At 41.3% G+C, this 25,701-nt stretch overlaps 1 protein-coding gene across 3 annotated transcripts in view; it reads left to right on the forward strand.

Moving 5' to 3' along the window:
- LOC124261388 (receptor-type guanylate cyclase Gyc76C-like) overlaps positions 1–8,968 on the forward strand; it is a 175,287-nt gene extending 166,319 nt beyond the window's left edge. For 2 of the 3 annotated variants that reach the window (XM_046695700.1, XM_046695699.1), the window contains 3 exons: positions 4,250–4,348; positions 4,879–4,970; positions 6,231–8,968. In XM_046695700.1, coding sequence (XP_046551656.1) covers positions 4,250–4,348; positions 4,879–4,970; positions 6,231–6,839 — 800 coding nt within the window. In that variant the 3' untranslated portion in view covers positions 6,840–8,968. Of the gene's footprint in view, positions 1–4,249; positions 4,349–4,878; positions 4,971–5,471; positions 5,562–6,230 lie in introns of those variants that run through there. The other variant, XM_046695701.1, reaches the window with a different exon arrangement.
- The last annotated feature ends 16,733 nt before the right edge of the window (positions 8,969–25,701 follow it).

Consider the following 25,701-nt stretch of genomic DNA (forward strand, 5'->3'; position numbering starts at 1 on the left):
ATATGTAGACTGTTTTGCAGCGTGGTAATGACTGGACTGGAGTGTTAAGCCCATGGATGTATAGCAGATCTACACTTTAATGAGGCGAATCTAGATAAGCGGACACTGCAACTTGTTATTTTAATATTTTCTTGAAATTATCATTTAACTGATAATTTTATCTCACGTGTTTGGACAAGTCTAATGTTAAGTCAGTTCGTCCATTGCTCACTGAAAGCATATGAACTCCGTACATGAACTTTGGGCGAACCCTTCCACTGATTGGTAATGAAGCAATGTGTGAAGCAGATGACCACACGGTTCTGACACATGTGAAATAACCCGTTTGTGATATGTAGTCGGAGCCGTTATTGGCCGTTTTGCTATGAAGTCTCACCCATTATTGGTCTCAGCGGTTTCCCTAGATAATAATAATAATATGGATTCTTATATTGCGCTTAACTCCACACCAAAGTGTGCTCAAAGCGCTAACAGAGTTCGTAGATATCACGTGTGTTTACAGTCTATTTCTGCTGAACAGGTAGGTCTTAAGATGTTTCTTGAAACAAGTTAGAGTTGGAGTTGATTTCAGATCAAATGGGAGAGCGTTCCATTCAACAGCAGCATTATATGCAAATGATCTTCCGCCAAATGTCTTGAGCCTGATGTTGGGAACCTTTGGTAGCATTTGATCACTGGGACGGAGAGTTCTTGTAGGGACATAGTCTTCTACTAGATCACACAGATAACCAGGAGCTGTATCATTGATACACTGATATAAGAGGGTGAGGATTTTATGATGTATCCGTTCTTTGACCGGCAGCCAGTGGAGATACCTAAGTACTGGAGTGATGTGACTTTTTTGACAGTGTGACAATTCTAGCCGCTGAGTTCTGGATGGTTTGCAGCCTTCTGATTTGTTGCACTGGAGCCCCTACAAGCAGACTATTACAATAGTCAATCCTGGCTAGGATCATTGAACGTGCAAGTGCCGCAGCTGTTTGTTCTGTGAGAAGGTGGCGTATGTTACCTATGTTTCGGAGGTGAAGGTAGCATTTTTTGACAAGGTCATTGATGTGCTTGTCCATGTTGAGTGATGAGTCTAGCTTCACACCCAAGTTTCTAGCAACTGTCGAAAAGTTAATTTCTTCACTGTCGACTGTGATATGAGTTGCTTTGATCTTTTGCAGCCTTTTGTCAGGTCCTATGAGCAAAGCCTCTGTCTCATCGCTGTTTAACTTCAGCATGTTGGAGTTCATCCAGGCGCTAACTTTGGATGTTCAGTCTTCCATCGGATTTAGTCCTGACCTCTGTGACTGGTCATCAGAAGCAAAACTATTGTACAGTTGTGTGTCATCAGCATAAAAATGACCATTGATGGCACAGTTGCTAATGACTTGAGAGACAGGCTTGCTGTAAAGCGTAAATAATACTGGGCCCAGTACGGAACCTTGGGGTACACCGCAAGTCAAAAAGTGTTGTCAGATGATGTAGAATTAATGCTAACTCTCTGGTATCTGTCTCTCAGGTACGAGCGGAACCAGTCCAAAACAACACCGTCTAGACCATATTCAGTATGAAGTCGGTCTATTAGCAAGGTGTGGTCAACAGTATCAAATGCCGCTGATAAATCTAACAGGAGCAAAAGCGCAACTTTTCGGTCATCCACACTGGTCCTCAAATCGTTTAATACTTTATTGAGAGCTGTCTCTGTACTGAATCCACTTCTGTAAGCCGACTGATACATATGAAGCAGGCCCCGAGACTGAAGGTGATCCAGGAATCTTGTTTTAACTGCTTTCTCTAAGATCTTGGATTAAAATGTCAGATTTGATACCGGCCGGTAACTCTGCAGTTTGGTGCGATCAAGATTAGATTACTTAATCAGCGGTTTAATGACAGCAGTTTTCATACATTTTGGGACTTGTCCTGAAGTCAAACTGAGGTTTACAATAGCTGTAATAACAGGTAGGAGACAACCCAGAACTTCCAGTAACAACTTGGTAGGTATGGGATCAAGCTGACAGGATGTTGGTTTGGAACTTTGGATCAACTTCAGTATTTTACTGGAGTGAAATGGAGTGAATACTTCCATGGTTACTGGAGTACTGTCTGTGTGAGGCAAAGGGTTTGGATAACTCGCACCAACAGATCGCCGTATCTTGCAGATCTTCTCGCTAAAATACTGGTTGAACATTTGTGGGGTTTCATCAGCGTTTCCAGAATCTGGAAGAACAACCTCTACAGATTTACCCATCAGAGAAGACATTTGGTAGAGAAAAGCGCTTTTGGATTCTGCAATTGGGAGACAATAAGCTGGTTGATTTCAATCTTTTCAAAAGTGTGTTCACTTCAAGTTTAACTGAATTGAAAATCAAAACCGTAGTTAATAAATATTGTAGACAATGTCTATGGAAAAGAGAGTTTGAACAGATGAGTTTTGAGGGCAGTTTTGAAAGCATCAGCAGATTCTATTTCTTTTAGGGTGAGTGGTAGAATGTTCCAGAGATAGGGGGCTGCAGCAGAGAACGCTCTTGATCCCATGGCTGTTTTGACGTGAGGCTGTGTAAGCAGTAGGGAGTTTGACGAGCGGAGCAATCGGCTTGGAACATGGAGATGAATGAGGCTTTTAAGATATTGAGAAAACATGTTTTCATAGATGCAGCTGTGTGTAAGAAGAAGAAGTTTGTATTGAATTCTGCTTGATACAGGAAGCCAGTGAAGAGTTTGGAGGATAGGTGTCACAGTTTGGTAGCGTGGTGCACGGGCAACAACACGGGCGGCTGAATTCTGAATCCGTTGGAGTTGTGAAAGGAGCTGTTGAGGAATGTTGTAATAGAGGGGAGTTGCAGTAATCAAGTTTAGAGAGAACAAGGCTGGTCGTTAGAAGCTGGGCGGTGTTGAAGTCTAAGAGGGTTCGGATTCGTTGGTTGAAAATGGCCACTACTCAGCAATACGGCTCAGTATTATGCGGTTGGCGGAGGAATCCAATGTGTACAATTTCACCCGTTAAGTATTGTGAGTGAGTGAGTTTAGTTTTACGCCGCTTTTAGCAATATTCCAGCAATATCACGGCGGGTACACCAGAAATGGGCTTCACACATTGTACCCATGTGGGGAATCGAACCCGGGTCTTCGACGTGAAGGGCGAATGCTTTAACAACTAGGCTACCCCACCGCCCCATTAAGTATTGTATATGTTCAAAGAGGGATTAGGAACCTGAACCTGCTCCTCATTAACAGTACAGACCTGGTCGCAGAGGCTCGCGCCTTGTATGAAACACTGGCAAGGTCTGCAATAAAGGCAATCACCATCTGCAACATTGACATAACGAGTGTTGGTTAACAAGAGAACAACAGTCTGTTAGAGTGCCTGGGCCTCGTAGTCCATTTACCAGCCCATAGGAGTAATTTCGGGGCGGAATATTTTGACGCTGCTTTCAATTTACTTCAAGAAGTAAATAAAACAACCACTTACAGTTGACATTTCAAACGTTGTGGTGAGGGCTTTTCTATATGGAAATGCTATATACACTGATCATTGGGTTTAAAAACAGAAATGGCATTTTCTTCAAATACGTAAGGGACGAATTGGATTTCTGATAAATTTGTTTGTTTCAAAGAAACACAAGATCTCATGTGCTACACACACACTAAACCTATTATACGAAGGACGTTTGATGTTCTGAAGAAGTGTAAAATATACCACCCATCAAAAGTTTAGACTCACGTAAAGCACTCACTATATGTTATGTATATATGTATGGTTACATCGAAGATGAATTTCTCCACTAACTAGGGGTTACCAACTGCAAACCTTATGCAGATGAATTGCACGAGGATCATGCATCAAATTGCTGAAAGGCATGTGCAAATATCGTCAATGTGAACAGCTGTGTTTTGGTGATAAGTTTTGTTAAGAATTCGCCAATTATTACTGAGTTTCATCATTTCTAGAACTCATGACAATAATCTTTTCAACGTTACGAATTTGTTTTACAATACATCAGTTCATGTGTAAACAGTACCTTTGAACAGTATTGAATATTTGGCAAAATCTAGTTTAGAACAGTTGACTGAAGTAGGTGGCTACATTTACACTAGTGAGTGTAAACTTTTGATGGGTAGTATATATATTTTGGTCATCTCCGAAGAAAATTAGTTGCGGCAGTGGATGAAAGAAGTGTGTCTGAAAAACTCGAATCTTTGTCAAATGAGCATCAAATTCTGGTTCCTCGACTAGTTTACACTAACAATTTTTCTGTTACAGGTCCCTGTGTTTCGGGGGTTGTCGGGGTGACGATGCCCCGGTACACGTTGTTTGGGGACACCGTCAATACCGCATCCAGGATGGAGACAAACGGAGAGGGTGAGCCGCCATCTTGTTACGTAACTTCCGGTGTTTGCACGGTCCTTATCAGTGCATGCCACCCTTCCAGTCTCACCACTGCCACCAGAGTGCAAGCGCCTGAATCTCGAAAACAATTCCTCCAACCAGGACACACATTACATACAAAGACACATTCTCTGTAAAGTTTGCATCTTAATGATAAAAGCTGCGCGCATTTTAATGGAACTTGACACAGTAGACCATTCATTATGTAATCAGAGAAAGTAATTTTACTCCCTAGCTCCACTGAAAAAGCTCTGGGTGCATTACGATGCAAACATTTTGTGTTTGTAATTTGTGAGGATATATTGTTTTAAAATGTGTACATATTTCACAGATGGTCCCTGTTCGTTTTCTTTGGTTAGGCCTGAAGAAAATGATTACTTTTCATGAGATCCTTGCAATTTGCGTTTCTCTTTGCGACAATATATAATTAGATATATACGCTATCGATATTTCTTGGACTAAGTTTCAGTCAATCCTTATTTAAGCGTTGTGATGTCTTTCAGCCTTAATGATCCATTTGAGTGCCGAATGTAAGAAGACGTTGGACATCCTTGGAGGCTACAACGTCAAGGAGAGGGGACTAGTCAACATGAAGGTCAGTGTACACACATCCTTTCCCAGCTTGGTTTTCTTTCCGATTCACATAACATGAGGTCTATTCCCAAAATATACACCTGAAGAAACCTCAACCCATCGCTGGACATATGTCGGGGAAATGAAAACAAAGGATTACTGTTTTCCGCTATTGATCTTCTACTACGTTTGTAACGAACACCCTTATATCGAACTTACGGATATAACAGACTGCTTTCTTTGATCCCAGCCAATTGCTTCATATTTTATCACCACAGTTACAACGAACTGAAGTTAGTGGTCTTTTATAACCGTAGTCACTGTAGGGAGAAATGCTGACATACTGGCCACTTGGGGAGAACGAACTGTTATGTTTGTCTCAAATGCTGACATACTGGGTCAAGTCTGAACCGTGTGGTTATGTTTCAGGGCAAGGAGAAATGCTGACATACTGGCCACTTGGGGAGAACGAACTGTATGTTTGTGTCTCAGGTCAAGTCTGAACCATGTGGTTATGTTTCAGGGCAAGGGAGAAATGCTGACATACTGGCCACTTGGGGAGAACGAACTGTATGTTTGTGTCTCAGGTCAAGTCTGAACCGTGTGGTTATGTTTCAGGGCAAGGGAGAAATGCTGACATACTGGCCACTTGGGGAGAACGAACTGTATGTTTGTGTCTCAGGTCAAGTCTGAACCATGGGTTATGTTTCAGGGCAAGGGGAGAAATGCTGACATACTGGCCACTTGGGGAGAACGAACTGTATGTTTGTGTCTCAGGTCAAGTCTGAACCGTGTGGTTATGTTTCAGGGCAAGGGAGAAATGCTGACATACTGGCCACTTGGGGAGAACGAACTGTATGTTTGTGTCTCAGGTCAAGTCTGAACCATGCGGTTATGTTTCAGGGCAAGGGAGAAATGCTGACTTACTGGCCACTTGGGGAGAACGAACTGTATGTTTGTGTCTCAGGTCAAGTCTGAACCATGCGGTTATGTTTCAGGGCAAGGGAGAAATGCTGACTTACTGGCCACTTGGGGAGAACGAACTGTATGTTTGTGTCTCAGGTCAAGTCTGAACCGTGTGGTTATGTTTCAGGGCAAGGGAGAAATGCTGACTTACTGGCCACTTGGGGAGAACGAACTGTATGTTTGTGTCTCAGGTCAAGTCTGAACCATGTGGTTATGTTTCAGGGCAAGGGAGAAATGCTGACTTACTGGCTGCTTGGGAGAACGAACTGTATGTTTGTGTCTCAGGTCAAGTCTGAACCATGCGGTTATGTTTCAGGGCAAGGGAGAAATGCTGACTTACTGGCTGCTTGGAGAGAACAAGGAAGTTCGGAAACTTCGTCTGGCTAAGTCGGCGCGCAACAACACATCGCGGGCGGCTCCAACTTCCGGTTCCGACTCTCTCCGACGAAGGGTGCTGAGTGGTCCAAAGTCACGCACAGACATTCAGAAAAGTCCCGAGTTGTCGCCCAACGACGTCAACTCAACTGATGGCTACCTCTGGGACTTTCTCAAGACCACGGACAATAATCACGTGTGTGACGGGGAATCCCCTTCCCACCACTCATTCAGATCCAGATTAAACACGTTCAGGGATTCGGTTAAGAAGAAATATGCATCCTCCAAAGAGAGGCTTTCAAATGATTCCAAATCAAATTCAAGAGACCATTTACAGATTTCAGTGCCTGAAAAAAACAGTCCCAATTCTAGGCGTAGTGTAGTGAACGACGTCGACAGCGTTAGTCAGTACGACAACGCCCCGCCGGAGACTGAGTGTTTATTGTGTAACGCCAACACGGCAAATCCGTCCGAGATTATCTCCCTTGGAGCCAAGAGACGCAGCACCACAGGAGAGTTTGAACTTTTCGTAGTGGAGAAGAAAGTATGATACATGCTGTATGGTCAGCTAATTTGATCACGTCATCAATACGTCACAGGTGTTGTATACATTGTGATTCCCCTCGTCCAACAATACATACCACAGTTTGTCTGTCATACATACACTGAAACAAATATACCAAATACAGTTAATCAAAGTCTAGAATATGTAGAAAGTCCAGATTACCACAGTTTCTGAAAATGAAGAAAACCCATGGGCTATGGAAAACCCATGGGCTTAGATATCTTTCAGTATTATTATTTAGGAACTGGTTGGGTGGGATCAAGTAAAATATGTCCATTTCAGAGCTTTTTTTACCGTTTTACGGTGCCGAGTAAACGAATGTCTGTTGTGAATTAGTTGATGTAATGAGACCGATTATAATTGCCTTACATTGTGGTGTATGTTGCTTGAATTTTGGGTAAAGCTGCTGTGACCGGTATTCCAGTTATATCACGGGGGACTGCTTAGTGTGGGAGTAAAGCCCGGAGTGATGTAGGTCTCAATTGTTTACCACTTTGAGGAAACCCACTAGCAGGGGTATGTAGCTAACAAACAAATAAACATACAGGGAGCGAACTGGGATTCGAACCATTAAACATAGGTTCCAGGCGTAGATAAGGGACGCAACTCTGCAAAGCTAACTGCAACGTTTTGGACGACTGGGCGACCGGCGCCCCATCTGTGTGTAGACATAATGCCACAGGTTTGTGACGCATGACGCTCGAGAAATATAGCCATGTGCACGATGAACACCAGAAATGGGCTTCAGACATTTTACCCATGTGGGGAATCGAACCTGGGTCTTCGGCGTGACGAGCGAACGCCTTAATCATTAGGCTACGCTTTTGTCCCCCTTTCGGAAAGAACCTTCCGCGGCTAGTTTTGTTGGTTACAAAAGCGACTACAGCAAAATTTATGTATGTATTCACGGGGGAAGGGGAACGAAGAGTATACAATGCTACGTGGTATTGTCAATGATCGTATCAGGAAACCCAGTGCTATGGAATCCAGTGCTAGATGATGATGATGATGATGATGATTGTTCTTACATGTGATTGCGCGTTAACCAGTTTTATCGGATCAATTTATGTAGCGTTTTCTGACGTAAACCGGTTATAGTTGTAGTGCCGTCTGAGTAACCGGTTGCAGTTTGTTGTGTCTCATAATAACCGGTTTCAGTTCATACTTGAGGTCTCCAAGGTAATATAGAAGCCCGCTGTGTAGGTTAAAACAAAGGAGGTTATTGCAGACAATTGGTTGGAACTATAATTCTTACAACACTGGTGCAAATGACGAAGTCAAGCAAATGATCAATCAAAGCAAAATTCAAGCCCAAACTAGAGGAACAATCAGCAGGAGAGATTGCCATGGATACTGCAGTACTTCCGGTGACTTGAAGTAGGCGTTGATCGAGGAATGCGAAACAACCAATGTTTTCGGACTAGAACTTGTGACAACACATTGGAGAAAGATACAGAGTGAAAAATACCGAGTCACATTATGGGATCTTGTTTATAACTTTGTGGTATTTGGAGTTAATGGATGCACATCAAGTAACGCCGCACAACATCAGTCAGAAGTGTGTCTAAAACACAGGCTGATATTAAAAAGCGCCAAGGAACTATACAATGTTCTTGTCACATTGACAATTCCGATTAGAGCGGAATCCATTCTGAAGCGCCATCTAAGTTTATATCTTTGCAAAAGATGGAAAATGGTGTTAGCTAAGAAACCCCATTACAATGACGTCACATGAAAACAACAGCAGATCTTTTTAGAGTACTAGTATATTTGAGACTAACCATTATGCTGTGGAGAGACAAAAAACTATGCTCCAATAACTAAGTATTTTTTTAAATGTTGATGAAATTGTGATATTTCACGCCACAGCTGACTCCGTAGTCATATCTGACTGATCTGTGACTTGGATCAGTTGTGTAATCCGGAAAGGCCAAGGTCATCGTTCTGCTTGGACTCAACTCATCTCTGTGTGATCTGTGCTGTTTTACCATGTTTATATTTTACACCATTTTGAGACAATGTTTACGTGATCACCATGGTTACCTTTGTGCTTGTGCTCTACCACTATGATGTGGAAACTGTTGACACTCATTAAAGTTTCATATTAGTGTTAATGTATTTCCGGGACTTCTTCATACCCGCTGGGTCTTTGTTCTAAGGATCCAGGACGTTTGTGGTTTAACGACCTAAGTACACAGAGAGACATCTTGGTGTAATAAGCAGCCGTCGTGCGTCAAACACGCAAGGAAGTTCTAAGTATATACCGAGTTCTTCTAATCCTTCTCCTTAGGGATGGTAAATCGTGATAATCAGAGATTTCTTCCAGAAAATCCAGATTGTTGAAATACCAAATGTTGACAATGCATACGGAACGTTTTGCTTTTCCTCTTATGTTCAATCTCGAGTGTATTCCGGTTTAGAGCAGGTCCCCACTGACACGTGTTTGTCGTGAGAAGTTACTTTATAGATCGATGGCCAGGTTCATAGACTTGGGTGATTGCGTGCAGGTTGTATCACAGGAATACGCCGTGAATATCACACGAATAAATAATATGTTTCACTGACTTGTCCAGGGCTCCGTTTCACGAAGCAACCGTAACGCTACGACTGTCGCAATGTATGGGTTAAAATCATCTTTGCTCTACGACCGCTTCGTGGAACGTGGCCCAGGTGTGCCGTAATGAGTGTCGTGGGTGAAACTAAGTTTGTTGGTTGTTAAACGCCACATTCAGCAATATTCCAGCTATATGGCGGCTGTCTGTAGATGATCTTGTCTGGACTAGACAATCCAGTGATCAACAGCATGAACATCGATCTTTGCAACTGGGAACCAATGACATGTATCAACCAAGTCAAGGAGCCGGACCACCCGATCCCGTTAGTCGCCTCTTACAAACATTGGTTGCTGAAGACAGATTTTAAACAGGGTCTTCTCGGGTTGAAAGTAAGACATTTATTCTGTCCGGTACGCTTAACTGCTGGCTTCATATACTTCCTTTCAAAAGTTTAGACTCACTTAGAACCCCCACTGTATGTTATGTATATATAACATATATATGGTTACATCGAAGATTGATTTCTCCACTAACTTGGGGGAACCAACTGCAAATGAATTGCACGAGGATCATGCATGAAATTTCTGAAATTGTGCAAATATCAAATATCGTTTTGGTGTAAAGTTTTGTTAAGACTTCGCCAATTTTCACTGATTTTTATCATTTATTGAACTCGTGACAATAATCTTTTCAACGTTACGAATTTGTTTTACAACACATCAGTTCATGTGTAAACAGTAAATTTAATCAATATGGAATATTTTGCACAAGTTAGTTTAGAACAGACCCGTGAAGATCCGGGTTAGAATTCATCTTCAGTAACCTATGCCTGTCGTAAGAGGCGACTAACGGGATCGGGTGGTCAGGCTTGCTGACTTGGATGACACATGTCATCGGTTCCCAGTTTCGTAGATCGATGCTCATGGTGTTGATCACTGGACTGTCTGGTCCAGACTCGATTATTTACATTTAGCTTAAAATAGCTGAATATTGTTGAATGCAGCATTACAAAACAAACTAACACTGCTTTAAGTCTTGCAAAGGTTGGATTCACGGAACAGGTAGGCTCATTTGAATTACTCTTGACCTAAATTCATTGGTTGACCTACAGTCGATACACGGCACCACACGACATATCGACCCGCAGGTCACGGATTGTCGAGAACCTGAGTGTATACAACCCCGTACAGAACTGACGATAGTCGATAACGCGTTCAAACTGCTAAAGGAATGCTCTTTTCTTGTAACGGGCCCATTTAAACCCTTTCATCTTAACGCCCAGTAGAACGGCCGGAAAACAGACTAATACACCGCTCCAGTAACAAGTTCATTACTATAAATCACAGTAACTAGGACACACAACACACCAGGCTCCAATAAACTGCTATTAATTTCATCGAGGTGGGTTTCTTGACTAGTTTAAGAAGACAGGTATATGAACCTGTACTGAAACATCGCCATTACTGTCACTGCAGATTAGCTCGAACGATAAACTCCAATTAGTGAGTCATTGTCCACGACAGCCGTTGCTGGCAACGCCATGACGATTAAGTCCTACAGATGAATAGTCAGCTGATTCCTGAAACTGGAGAAGAAGGGCATTGACGTAACGAGGAATCGTTCCCAGTGATGAAGAATGAGAAACCGATGTGGGCAGACCCGTCATTATTGGTCTTCATTTGGAATCTGGGGTCAGAAGAACTGGTCAATTAGCAAGGAAACTCGAGCTGACCACAAAAACTGTGCACGTGACACTACGAAAGCATCAATTAAGATGGGTTTCACGTCCTTGAGACTATTTGGAACCCTGCAGTGACGAAAATAGGGTAAACCAGAGACTCTGTGGGTAAACCTTGAGATTCATACCACTCGTCGTGAATTGCAGCTTAACCAACTTTTGATGGCGGTGATAAAGAAAATGATGGTGCTCGTGGACCCGGCACTGATTTTTTAAAATGATTAACTCTGTTCCGTGATTTTTTAACAAAAAGTTCAAAGGATTAGGCACCTGAGGTTCAAATGCTGCCGATGCCAACGTTAATAACAGTATTATATAACATGTTTGCTTTGAGAACAGTGTGTTAAACGATATTATGAAAATCCGTACTTAGCTGTGTTAACACGACATGAGTCGGCCCCACGTGATGCTCACAAAAACGTCATTTTTTCCTGTTTAGCGACGCATTACGAAATGCACGTTGATGGGCCTGTATATGTTGTTCATATTCGACCGACCTGAGCACATGTATTAATCACCCGAATAATTATCACCCTTATTCGGCCTACACAGAGACCATTCTTTTCTTTCAACAAAAAGCCTCAAAAATAACAATTCAGTGGATGATCTGTACGTAATGAACACAAATACCGCCATTCATAACGGATTAACTTGATGTCGATGTCTTGTTGTAATTTAAATGTTAATTCTACAGAATTCCTTCTGCGTTACTGCGGCAGAAGAATAGATTCGTTGGTTTCCATGGGTTCGAATCCAGCTGGCAACACCCTGTTTCGACCTATTGTTCTGTCATTATTGCCAATGATAATAATGATGATATCTGTCCCAAAAAATAGGAACCATAGTTTAAGAGGACTTTGGTTCGACAAATATTGTTGTCCTGTTCATAAAATTCCAACACCTGCAAGAGCTTGGTTTATCTGTTTTGTTCAGTTTCATCATCTCCTGCATCCAATATTATATTAATTATTTACCAGGTTATAAAAAGGAACGTCAGTTAACCACGTGGCCAAAATCACGTCTAGACATAGACTGGAACTGGTCATTAGAACGCGTAGTCCTACTACATAGATGAATGGGAATCGTGTAAAGTCATTAGGTTTGTGTGTAGCATTCATTCTGTCAAATAAAATGTTGAAAATTGTCATTTGATGGCAAGTCAGATGTATTCTATCCGTAATTATTGAAATCTGACTGTCAGATATTGACATTACCTGTGTAGACAACGCTCGGTGGCTCGTAGGTTAGGTACGCTAATATAGTCCATTGTGTTACGTTCGCTGTCCAATGTACATGTAAGGGGTTAGTGGTACGGCTTTGGGTGGACGTCAAGTCGGTAGCTAGTCATGTACAAGTATTACCTTGTACACAACACTATATGAGATTTTAGCACATAATGATATTAGCAAGGACGTATGTAAGGTATGGGGAAACAGCACCACTGCTAATATCATGACCTCCTCGCGGGTCATTTAGAAGTTGGAGCACTTAGGAAAGATTTGTAGATATTGCTTCTTTGTTGTTTAACGCCGCACCATGACAGCTATATGGCGGAGGTCTGACTCTACAGCTGATGACAAACCTTGGCTGTGATGAGAGTGCCATTACTGATTATCAGAGGGCGATTGGGTAGCCTAGTGGTTAAGGAATTCGCTCGACGCGCCGAATACCCGGGTTCGATTCCCCATATGGGTACAATGTGTTAAGCATATTTCTGGTGTCCCTCGCAGTGATATTGCGGGAATATTGCTAAAGGTGGCGTAAAGCTAAACTCACTCACTCACTCACTCACTTGTTATGATGAGTACGGTCAATTTCAAAATGACCTGTTGATAGAAAAACATTCTTTTGTAGAAAAATGAAATGGCATACCTGCAATTCTGAAAGTAAATGTTAAAATACAAATATCCATAAAACTGTTAAATTACTTACACCAAACTGACTGACTGACTGAGCGTGGTTTTACGCCGCGTTTAGCAATATTCTAGCAACATCACGGCGGGGGACACCAGAAATGGGCTTCACACATTGTACCCATGTGGGGATTCGAACCTGGGTCTTTGGCGTGACGAGCCAACGCTTTAACCACTAGGCTACCCCACCGCCCCACTTACACCTAACACGCATATACAACTGTCGCTCCTAATTGTAATAAATAAGTTGTCCATCCATATGATTTATCTTTCCCAACGTTGAAATACAAAGCGGGACGGTGGGGTAGCCTAGTAGTTACACCGTTCGCTCGACGCGCCGAAGACCGGGTTTGATTCCCACATGGGTACAATGTGTGAAGCCAGTTGTCCCCGGCCGTGATATTGCGGGAATATTGCTAAAAGCGGAGTAGAACATAACTCACTAATACAACTAAATCAAGTCATGATATGAGCAGTGTTGTCCACACTTTTCATTGTCAACGTCTATACACCAGCCGTACTATTGCCCCAGGCATTAGGTTGGAATCTGCACAAGTTAGCGAGCTTGGTACATATCCTAAGGGCATGAATGTGTATCAACATCTGAAGTTTACACATACGTGAAGCCCACGAGGAGAGTGCCATGTTTTTCTACGGTTTAATTGAACCGGTCCCCACTTGTAGGTCACTTGTCAGGGGGTCGTGCAGTTCCTCGTGGGGATACAGAACCAGGACGAGAGCATCTTGACACGTTTCTCGGCAAACCCCGGTTCCACTAAATGCACGTTAGAGAATTACAAGGAAGGACAAAGACTATGATGACTAGGTGACCACCAACCGGACCTGTAAGTCACCTACACTGACAAATGCTTTTGAATTGTGATGCATTTATGAAGGTCCGCTGCTGAAGCTCACCTCTGTAATGTGAGTGAGTGAGTGAGTGAATGTATATAGTTTTATGCCGCTTTTAGCAATATTCCATCAATATCACGTCGGAGGACATCAGAAATGGGTTCATATATTGTATCCATGTGGGAATCGAACCCGGGTCTTCAGCGGGACGAGTGAATGCTTTAACCATTAGGATACTCCACCGCCCCTCGTGTAATGTGAATGAAGGTTCTTGAGCCAACCGGATAAAGGTCTTTCTAAATTATGTCGGCTTCATTTGTTTACCGGTTTCCCACGATCCTAACCAAAGAAACACCCTCCACGGTCATCATAATAAAGCTACAGCTGTATATGAGCAGCATTGATTTGACTATTTAAGTCCCTTCATTCTACGGTGGGATAGCCGAGTGGTTAAAGCATCTGTTTCTTCACGTCAAAAACACGTTTGGTTCCTCACATGGGTATAATGAGTGGAGCTCAATTCTTGTGTCAAACGTTGTAATGTAGTTGAAATATTAGTAAAAGGGGCTTAAAATTATATTCACTCACTCACTCACTCAAAGAGGCGAGCAACTTACATCTCATGGACAATGGACACCATTGTGTTGAAGTTTTCTCCTCAATCTAAAGCCGAATACGTTTGGTTCGCCACATTGGTATAATGAGTGGAGCTCATTTCTTGTGAAATGCTGCAATGTAGTTGAACTATTACTAAAAGGGGCTTAAAATATATTCACTCACTCACTCACTCACTCACTGAGGCGAGCAACTTACATCTCATGGACAGTGGACACCATCGTTTTGAAGTTTTCTTCTCAACCTAAAGCACCAATGTACTTTCTTGAATCGGTCAGCAGTTTATTTTAAAACGCTTCATGATGAAATACCAACATATTCGGCTGGAAAATAACATAGACTTGACCTTTATGTTCCGGGGACACAATTAACCGGGCCAGGATTACAACATCGTACGTCCCCAAGGAACGTCTTTAAGTGGTCTTAGTTCAGTTCTTATGGCTTCCCTGGGAGCTTGTCAGTAAACTCCTGCCATGGGGAAGCTGGACCTTTGCAAGTACTTCTTTCTTTTCCTGGACACAGCTTTAGTTTGCCGTCGGCTCAATAGACTTTAAAGGTCATACCGGTCATAATGAAATTGCACAAGTAGGACTCTGCATGTAGTCTTTGGGTGGCACCCAATTTTTCAAGTTCTTCGCAGTATTCATTAGGGCTGCGCAATATAACCGGTTTACCGGTATTTACCGGTTCAGACATGAAAACGATACGTATTGCGATACGCTGATCGAAAACCGGTATTTTGACTTGCATTCAGAAAACTTCGTAACGCTCGGAAATCTTCGGATATTTCCTTGTTTCATTTGTGCCAAATATTATTTACATTTATATTTTGTCATGATTAAAAGTTTTTATTAAAACTTAATCAAACATAGTGATTTTGTTGTGTTTTTGCATTATAAATCAAGCATTAACTCGATTATAAGTAGTTATTTGTTTAAAAATACTTCTTGCAATATATTGCAATACATATCGCAATATATGCTTTCGCATCGCAATATATCGCAATATGAAAATTCTCTGCAATACCAAGCCCTAGTATTCATCATTGATGTTCAATCATAGCTGCCTGTACATATTAGATTCGAGGCAAACCAAACTGGTGGTCGATATTATGAAAACATCGTTTCACTCTTAATTGAATGTTTAAAATGGATGTGATGGCACTGGCAATATGGTTTTACAAACGTATTAATTACAAACATATATTTAGTAACTGTATTAAGTATTTACAGAGAGTGAGTGAGGATGGTTTTACGCCGCTTTTTGCAATATTCCAGCAATATCACCTCGGGGGATTTCAGAAATGGCTTTCACACATAGTAGCCATCTGGGGAATCGAACAGGGTCTTTGGCATGACGAGCGGACGTCAGTGAGTGAGGGATTTGGGTTTAATGTCCTTTTGTATTTCAGTAACACCACTGCGTGTCCCTTTGTGAGACTAACGTCACAGGTGACGTAAACTGTCGACACTTACTACTTCGAAGAAACCCTGTAAATAATCGAGCCTGGACCAGACAATCCAGTTATTACCAGTTATTACCAGCATATGCATCGATCTGTGTCAACCAAGTCAGCGAGCCTGACCATCCGATCCCGTTAGTCGCCTCTTACAACAAGCATGGGTAGCTGAAGACCAATCCTAACCCGGATCTTCACGAGTTGAAAGCCATAAGCGAGGTGATATAGGGGGAAGGTTCATATTCTGGGATTCGGACATACGATCTGCGGATCCTGGTACAACTGAGTCAAATCACTCTACACAATCGCAGTGCCTTAACCACCCAGAGTGAAAGATGTGAGAAAGCTTCGCGAAACCGATGAGTAGAGGTCCGGTGCTGGCAGACCAAGTATCATAATCAGGGCTACTCTAGGATTCGAACCAAATTTATCATCGGATCCTGACACCGCTATTTAAGGAACATGTAATTACGGTGGGGGACCTGGATGGGTGCCTGCTATAGTACATGTACTAGTTCGTTGGTCACTGTGCATGCCATCAACCAAGTTATATACCGAAAGTGTATAGAAGAATCTTTGTGGGACGCACCTGTAATGATTATGACTGCGGTGTAAAGCAGCACTAATTCACTTACTGAAATCGTCAATATCATCCATGCAGTAAACTTGGGGCTAGATGTACATGGATTGGAGGTAATCGGACCAGCCACGTGATACATAAATGTCAAGTTTACTTTTATAAATTTTAAACGTATGTGTAAACTCCATTTAGTCATTTTAAAACAGAAAAATGAGAAAAAAGGATATTCTTATAGGCTTTGATGTTGGTACTATTTTCCTAAAATGAACCGTGTACGTTAAAAGCAAAAGCTCTTCAGCTGGGCTGCGACAGCAATGACCTTATGAAAGCAATATCAAAACAGAGTTGATTCGTTATTTTAAGAAAAGTTATTTTAAGTAAGAAACATACTGAAAACGTTTGCATCTTAACAAAAATATACAGTTTTAAACAGGTTCGCTAAAGTTCGGAACGGATGTCTCAAAGCGCACTCCATGATGATTACTATCAAATATATTACACTCCTACTAGTGTGAAACTTTGATCGGATAGTCAGGTTCGGTGGAATCCTTAATAGCGTGTCATGGGATCCCGATGGCCTTGGTGGCTTCATTTGCAATAACAATGTCAATATATTTGCGGAAAGGAAATTTGACTATGAATCTAATACATGCAAGATAACAACTTTGTAAGCAGTAAAGCCATGGTTACGTCTCACAGACGTGTATTTCACTGGTATGTTTCAAGGACCATGTTTGTAGAGTTCACTCAAAGAGTCAAAAACTGTTCATCAAAGGGCTTATGTTAAACAACCATTGAACATGTCTGACTGCACTATGTCTGTCGTTCCTTGAATGATGAAACTATTAATGTTACAAACTGAATCAGACCAACCCATGCCCGATACAGTCACACCGGAATATTATCCAAATATTGTCCATCCAAAATAAACGTTTGTGGGATTCATTATCTGGTATTCCTCTATTAATCTTGCAAAGCTGTGATTGTGCACAATTACACGTGCAGGGGCAGTGGGGGTGAGAAGGATACTCATATTCTATGTTCTTGCTTCCCTTCAATCGCCATGATATCTTCGTATCGGAAGTGACGTCATTATGTGCTATTTTCCTATTGCCGTAACTGGATTCAGGGTCCCATTTCCACCATACTGCCGTAAGTGGATTCAGGGTCCCATTTCCACCATGTGTTTGAGGTGACAAGATACCATACAACAGTAACCTGAACGTATTGACATCCCTCGTCGCCCTTGTTGACATTACAGTGTACTTGGACAGTACAGTGGGTAACCAGAACTCAATTCCATATGGACTGACTGATAATCCGCACCATCCTCCCCCAAATATGAAAAAAAAAAAAAAGTAGTTGAGTTTTGACCTGCTGTGTTACACAATATTTCGATTTGCACACACACACACAAAAAGACAATGAACTCGTGTGTCGTGATCTTGAAAATACCGAAAACTACTGACCGGATAGTCATCTTTTATAGAATCCTCATCTATGTGTTCTGTTTTTAGTGATCAGTATATCCTGCTGATCTCGTCATTTGTTAAAAGACAACGACATCATCATAGCTATCGCGAAAAAGCCTCTATTATATATTCATGCCAATAATGGTTGTCACCCCCCTCCCCTCCCAACCCCACTCACACCCTAACCCCACACCCCCTCTCCAATTAAAACAATTGAAGGGGGTGACAACCATTATTGGCATGAGTATATATTGAATGTTACAATGTTCCCCCTATCTGTAACTTAGCACAGATTTTCTCAAGCTAATGCCATGGAGATGTAATGCCCTCTGGACAATCGGACCCGTGAAGATCCGGGTTAGAATTGGTCTTCAACAATCCATGCTTGTCGTAAGAGACGACTAACGGGATCAGGTGGTCAGACTCGCTGACTTTGGTTGACACATGCCATTGTATCCCAATTGCGTAGATCGATGCTCATGCTGTTGATCACTGTATTGTCTGGTCCAGACTCGATTATGTACAGACCGCCACCATATAGCTGGAATATTGCTGGGTGCAGCGTTAAACAACAAACAAACTTTTTCCACATGTTTAAATTCATATAATTAATGAAATTAATGTTAATTACTGACATTCAGTCAAAAGATGTGTTGTTTATTGTCTTTTACAAAATTTGACAAAGATTCAATCGAAGAAGTTGCACGCAACGAACGTTTGTGTCCCTTGTGTGTTATTCCTATGATCGAATCTGAATACGATTTTTGCCTTGAATGTCCATTCTATCACGATCTGAGAGCATCTCTCATACCACGTTTTATCATGTATACCCTTCTGAAAACAAGCTAGCTCTACTGTTTACTTCTCAAAATAATATTGTTTTAAACAACCTTGCTAAATATATATTTTTAACTATGAAAAAACGTATGAAATATTTTGCATCCTGCTAATCTTGTGTTCACATCTTTTATGGCGCTTCATGTCATATCTTGAATCCTTCTGACTTGTATGTGTATAAAGGGCCGGTGGCCCCCCTTACTGAATAAACAACATAACAAATCTAAGAAGTCATGGACAATAACCATTGGCTGAAATACTTATCACGTGACTAAACACTTAACAAAGGAATGCAAGACAGCAAGTCAGAATATGGAGACTAACCCCGTCCGTCAGAAAACATCACAGAAATGAACGATTGGTTCACCTTCTAGTGAAATTCTAAGTCTAAGTATTCTAATATTTTGTAAAATGTTGTTTTGTTTTAGTTTGGTTTAAAGTTTTGGTCAGTGATGTGTTAATCAGGTAAACAGAAACTTGGACATCGCATAGGCGTTTCTTATTTTTTTAAATCTGTTAATTACCTTTTGTGTTCAAACAATCGTCAAAATATGTAACCAAAGTGTTGATAACATGATTTTACACAATTGCACAAGTAGAAAATCGACTTTACCTCAAAATGTTGATTTTGATGAGATTTCTTACAAGGATTAAAATGGCATCGCCACAAGGCAGCCGAAATCACCTTCCAGTTGAAATTGTCCAGCAAAGAGCATGCACTGTCTTGCTATAAATATCCAGATTACTTTCGGAAATCGGCATTCGTTTTGAAGGAGTTTCAAGGTTAAATCACTTCGCCACGTCTTGACTCTGCGACATGGAACATCGTCATTGAGAGAATGCACGCTGGAGATTGCCAATCTTCTGTTGCCATGCGTCTTAATGTTAGTCTAGGCACGATATCACGTATTGCAGCTCGTTACAACCAAACAGGTATAACAAATGACCGTCCCAGTACAGGCAGACATCGAGTCACCACTGCAGCCCAAGATCGGTACATCCGGGTACTACATTTGCGTGTTCGTACTGCCACGGGTGAGAGCACAGCAGCCAGGGTGCCTGGACTTTAGAGGATATCCGGTCAAACTGTACGGAACAGGTTGAGAGAGACTGGACTGAGAGCCAGGAGACCCGACGTCGGGACCGTGATACTAAAATTATCCACTTGGTTGTATAGAATAGAAGAATAGAATAGAATAGAATAGAATAGAATAGAATAGAATAGAATAGAATAGAATAGAATAGAATAGAATAGAATAGAATAGAATAGAATAGAATAGAATAATACTTTAATGCCTTTTCAGGAATTTGTGTTACATCAGCAGAGCTACTGACACATTAGAGAGATACCAAACATATTTACATAAATTCTTTGATTAAGGTATCTTCACATTTGTTTAAGAGAGATATGGTACTTGGAATAAAGGATGTACGGGCTCTCTTAGTTTTCACAATTGGAACTTTGTAGCGGTGGCCTGAAGGGAGGAGGTTGTATTCCGAATTTAAGTAGTGAGTACGGTCAGGTATGATTTTGACAGCTTGATTCACGATTTGCCGCTCATATATTGATGATAAACATTCAAATCTGACTCCAGCGATTTTACTTGCAGTGTTAACAATTTTGTCTATTTTAGATTTGAGATGAACTGAGAGAGACCCGTACCAACAATGGAAGGAAAATGTTAAAATACTCTGAATAAATGCTACATAAAAAGATGACATCACAGATGGGTTAACATTAAAAGATCTCAGTTTACGCATGAGATGAAGACGTTGTTGACATTTTTTGTATAGGGCTTCAGTGTTAGAGTTCCAGTTCAGATTCAAGTCAATGAAGGTTCCCAGATACTTATACTCCGACACTGTCTCAACACATTCACCGTTGATTATCACTGGAATCATTTCTGTGGGTTTACTCCGAAAGTCAATTATCAGTTCCTTTTTTTTGTGACATTTAAGAGTAAGTGGTTATCTGCACACCAAGTCGTAACATAATTAATGTCCTCTTTATACAGTTCTTCAGAATCAGTGTCGTTCAGTTTGCCGACAATTGCTGCATCATCTGCGAACTTTACAGTTGAACAGGTTGAATTCGAGCTTGCACAATCATCAGTGTAGAGGGTGAAAGGAACAGGAGGTAATTACACAGCCTTGTGGTGCACCAGTGTTGGTGGTCCGTTTACTCGATACAGCCCCGTTAACTTTCACGTACTGCTGTCTGTCCACAAGAAAGTTTTCGATCCACTTGATGAGGTATGAGTTAACGCCCATGTCTAACAATTTTAATGTATAGACATTTCCTTCTAAACCGATGTAAAAAATTCATGTACTAAAGTCTATTTGTGGACGAGTTATACATGTTTGAAAATACAGCATTTTCGCAACAGATTTCTGGCCTATGCGTTTCTTTTTGGGGACAGTATATATAATACAGGCCAAAATATTGTCGAAAATGTGTGACATTGTGCCTTTAATAAATGGAGGCCATATTGCAAAGTGGGTAGGGTGGACGTGTTGTGTGATAACAGGTGATTGCATGTCAATGAATCGTTGCTCATGACATGTGTCACTGGTTAGCCTGATCCAGACTCAGCAGGGTCAGACTTATGAGTGAGTGAGTGTGGTTTTACGCCGCTTCCAGCAATATTCCAGCAATATCACGGCGGGGACACCACAAGTGAGCTTCACACATTGTGCCCATGTGGAGAATCGAACCTGGGTCTTCGGCGTGACGAGCGAACGCTTGAACAGACTACTGGAAACCTTACCAGATGTTGTACACGAGAGGGGAGACATACGTAATAGACGTTAACTTATCTTTCAATATAACATACCTCTATATATGACATCAAAACAATACCTTGAATAACCTTGAATTATTAGAATCTATCCACTCTTTCATTGTATTGACAGGCAGATTTGTGTTGTAAGTAGTAGAAACGAAATTACACTAACTATGTATTACTTTCCGACACTAATTGTATTGCTATATTTACAGTTATTGATTGTTACATCTCCAGAAAGCTATTGTTTGTTTGTAAATAGCATGCTTTTCTATTCATGATTGTTATATTTATAATTTATTTGTATTCCGGAGTGGTATTCAGATAAGCAACATATAGCTTGTTTACCAATCCGGTTCCACTTTTGGAAATAAATATGTTTAAAGCATAAAACATTCTTCAACCTGCGATCAGCGAATCCTGGCAAGACTACGGTAAGCAACTCCGCAGAGCGACGTTCAACGCTTAAACCTGACGTAATAGTTCTCGTCTTCACAAAGCGATCGCTGCGTACACGTTAAAGTTGGGCGATGGTGTCGCCATGCACAGATTTCCACAGGACCCCGCAGTTCGTGCAAAATGGGTTATGTTTGTGAGTGCGAAGCGAGCATTGTGGAAGCCTGAAACGATATCTTACTTGTGTTCAGATCGCTTCACGGAAGTTAAAGAATCAAAACTACTTACTAGTCGTAGTAAAATATGTAGACAACCTTAGTGCTACGGTCGCTTTGTGAACCGGGCCTTTAATACGTGTGGGTGGTCAGCGTCTCAACACGAGTCGTATTCTCCTGACAGTGTTGATTAAATAGAATAGACACAAGGCAGTTTAATGTTTACAATTGTTATTCGAACCTGGTAATCTGTCGGATGTATTAACTCCCCCGGTTACTAAATGTCAGGGTGTCAATAATATACTCATGCCAATAATGGTTGTCACCCCCTTCAATTTTTTTAATTGGAGAGGGGGTGTGGAGTGGTGGGTAGGGGGGTGACAACCATTATTGGCATGAGTAGCCTATATAAAGTTCACAGAAGTTGTATAGCTAAGGAAAACAAATCCTTGGCAGCCATTCTCCCTTGGGTCACGAAAGAGTTGTTTGAGAATGGTAAATTACTGACATTACGGGTAAACTAGTCCATTTGTCTAGAAATTCTATTGATTCTGTGATTCCGAACACGCATCAGCATTTGGAGAAAATGTTTTGCTGTTGAATGCGCTATAACTTAGGTCTTAAATAACCGTTAATAACGTTATTAAATCGACGCCGTAACACAACACTCCGTTTTAAATTTAAGAACCCGACGTCTCACGGCACTAGAAGCGTCAGTGAAGCCTAGTGGTTAACGTGTCAGCTTGTCACGTCAAAGGTCTGGGTTCGAGCCGTCACATGGCTACATTGTGGGTTGCCTTTAGCTGCTGTGTTGTCGTCATATTGTAATATTGCAAAAATATTCACACACTCAGGTATTGATGATTTGTGTTTCGATTTTTCTTTTAATGCCGCTTTCAGTGAGTGACTATGGTTTTACGCCGCCTTTAGCAATATTCCAGCAATATCACGGCGGGGGACACCAGAAATGGTCTGTTTGAGAGGCACTCGAGAGGTTGCAAGTAATAGGAATGACAAGTCTTTATGGATGAGCAACTTCTTGATGTTGTTGTAATATTGCGTCGCTATCATACAATAAAGAAGTTGATCATCCATAAAAACGTGTCATTCCTACCAGAAATGGGCTTCACACATTGTACCCATGTGATGAATCGAACCCGCGTCTTTGGCGTGACGATTTAACCACTAGGCTACCCCACCGCCCCTAGCTAATGCCCTTTGGATAGTTAGTAAGTTAGTAAGAATAGGGTAGAAGTCGACTTGAAACATATCTTAGACGTTTACCGCGTTACTAAAGGTCAAAAGTACGGATGTGAAGCTGAAAAACACCAATCCATCAGGGCAGCTGGATCCAGCCATGCTTAAGGGACGAAACTCCGCATATCTGCCATAACTTTTCAGTACAACGGATGAGTATCAATGTTACAATGTGAATATGTTCAGTATGGAGTAGACAGACCAGTGGTCGAGATCATGACCACTAATCTACGTTTGATGTCACAACCACTGTGGCTCCCATACAAGTTCAGACTTTTGAAGACCATTAGACTCACAACTAGTCTCTGAAATGAAAATATTTTACAGAGAAAAAGGTCATAATAAAAATATAAAAATACAATGAAAAAGAGCCCTGAGACTTTCTTCATTTTCAGAAGCTGTGGAAATCTATACTTGCCACATTTTCTATACTTGAGTGGGCTTTCTTGGATATATTTGCTTCAGGGTCTGTATGACAGACTAGAAGAGCATGTCCACCCTGAGATCTCGGGGAAGGCCAATACGGAGTGAGTGAGTGAGTGAGTGGACAGGCAAACGAGTGAGTAACTGATTGGGTGGATGGGTGAGTAAGTGAGTGGGTGGGTGAGTGAGTGAGTGACTGAGTGGGTGGGTGAGTGCCTGAGTGAACGGGTTGGTGGGTGAGTGAAATTTGCATCGCTTTAAAATATGTTCAGTACTGCCACGGCATCTCAATCTGACAGAAAAGCCTATAGTATTGCTAAGTAAGAGACGTTTACCGTCTGGCGTAACACACGGCAGTGCAGTAAGAAAATCGCTGATTCAGCGAACAGATTTCAGATTTGGTCGTGTACCTTTAACATCATAAAACCAGAGTCATTTGGACCAAGTACCGAATTTGAAACTTGAAAACAAACTTGATTCCAGTCGTTTCAACATCTCCAATGTGTCTGCAGCACTCAGTTGTATTGTCATTAAACTGTGTAACTCTCATACCAGGGATCATCTGAGCGTCAAGCTCTCATCTTCCGTATTGAACACATTCGCCTGACGATGGAACATGGTCTCTGCGAGGTTCTTCACATTACTATGTCATGATTCATTTGTATATCCTTGACTCAAGTCAGTTGAACCACTTCCAATCCGCCCACCCAGCTCCCTGTACTTGGAATCATGTACTGATGATCGTATTGTAAGATGGGGTGGAGGTTTTACGTTTATATAGTTGAATTTCGTGTTTTTCTTGTTTTTCTTCTTTCATAGGGGTGTAATATTCATGCATTCATTAATATATCTATGATGTCATTTTTGTGGATGGTGGGATTGTTTGCTGATTCTATTGCAGGTTAGGTGAGTGAGTGAGTTTTAGCAATATATCACGGCGGGTAACACCAAAAATTGGCTTCACACGTTGTACCCATGTGGGGGTTCGAGGTTTGTTTCTTATTCAATTGTTTTTACTTACTGTTTTTGTTCTGTTTTGTATTTTTTTTCTCTAGATTTTGCTTTTACTGTTAGTTTGATTGTTAACATACATATATAATTTTGTATTTAATATTCTGTTTGTTTTTGTTTTGTTGTCGTTGTTTTGTTTGTTTGTTTGGATTGTTATTGCTCAAAGAATGTTTGATTTCGTTTATTACTATTTACTTGTATAACATATGCTAACACAAAATCAAAAACTCACAAACAGTTACTATAAAGAAAACACATTGCTAAAAACCGCAGAGATTTCGCGAAGACTGAAGCGTGATATGGACAGACATTGGTTATATTCTGAATTTCGCTGCCTCTGTCCTGTGAAGACATGGGGCATGGAGACGGTATTTTACTAGTGCTTCTCTCAGCTGTCACGCCGTATCGCCACCAGTCACATAACAAACGGGCTGAACACAACACTGGGTACCACCACAGTCCCTGTGACGAATGTCAGAAATGCAATATCCTATATATATTTACACAAGAGGATATTTAATATCTGACTTTCGTACTATTAGCTGCCCTTTCTTCATTCGTTTTTGACAGACAAAATACATCAGGTATGTCATATTTCTCATATTCTCTTGTATCGATGTTTTAATATATGTCCTTTTAACATACCTCGATTTTCACCTTGGAAATGTTTTCATTCAAAGGAAACTGTACAGTACTATCACAGGCCCTTGTGTCGTTGCTCTAATATTTCTATAGCAATAC

Source organism: Haliotis rubra, unplaced genomic scaffold, assembly GCF_003918875.1.
Source record: "Haliotis rubra isolate DU_JTF1 unplaced genomic scaffold, ASM391887v1 Scf8, whole genome shotgun sequence".
Taxonomy (NCBI): Eukaryota; Metazoa; Mollusca; class Gastropoda; order Lepetellida; family Haliotidae; genus Haliotis; species Haliotis rubra.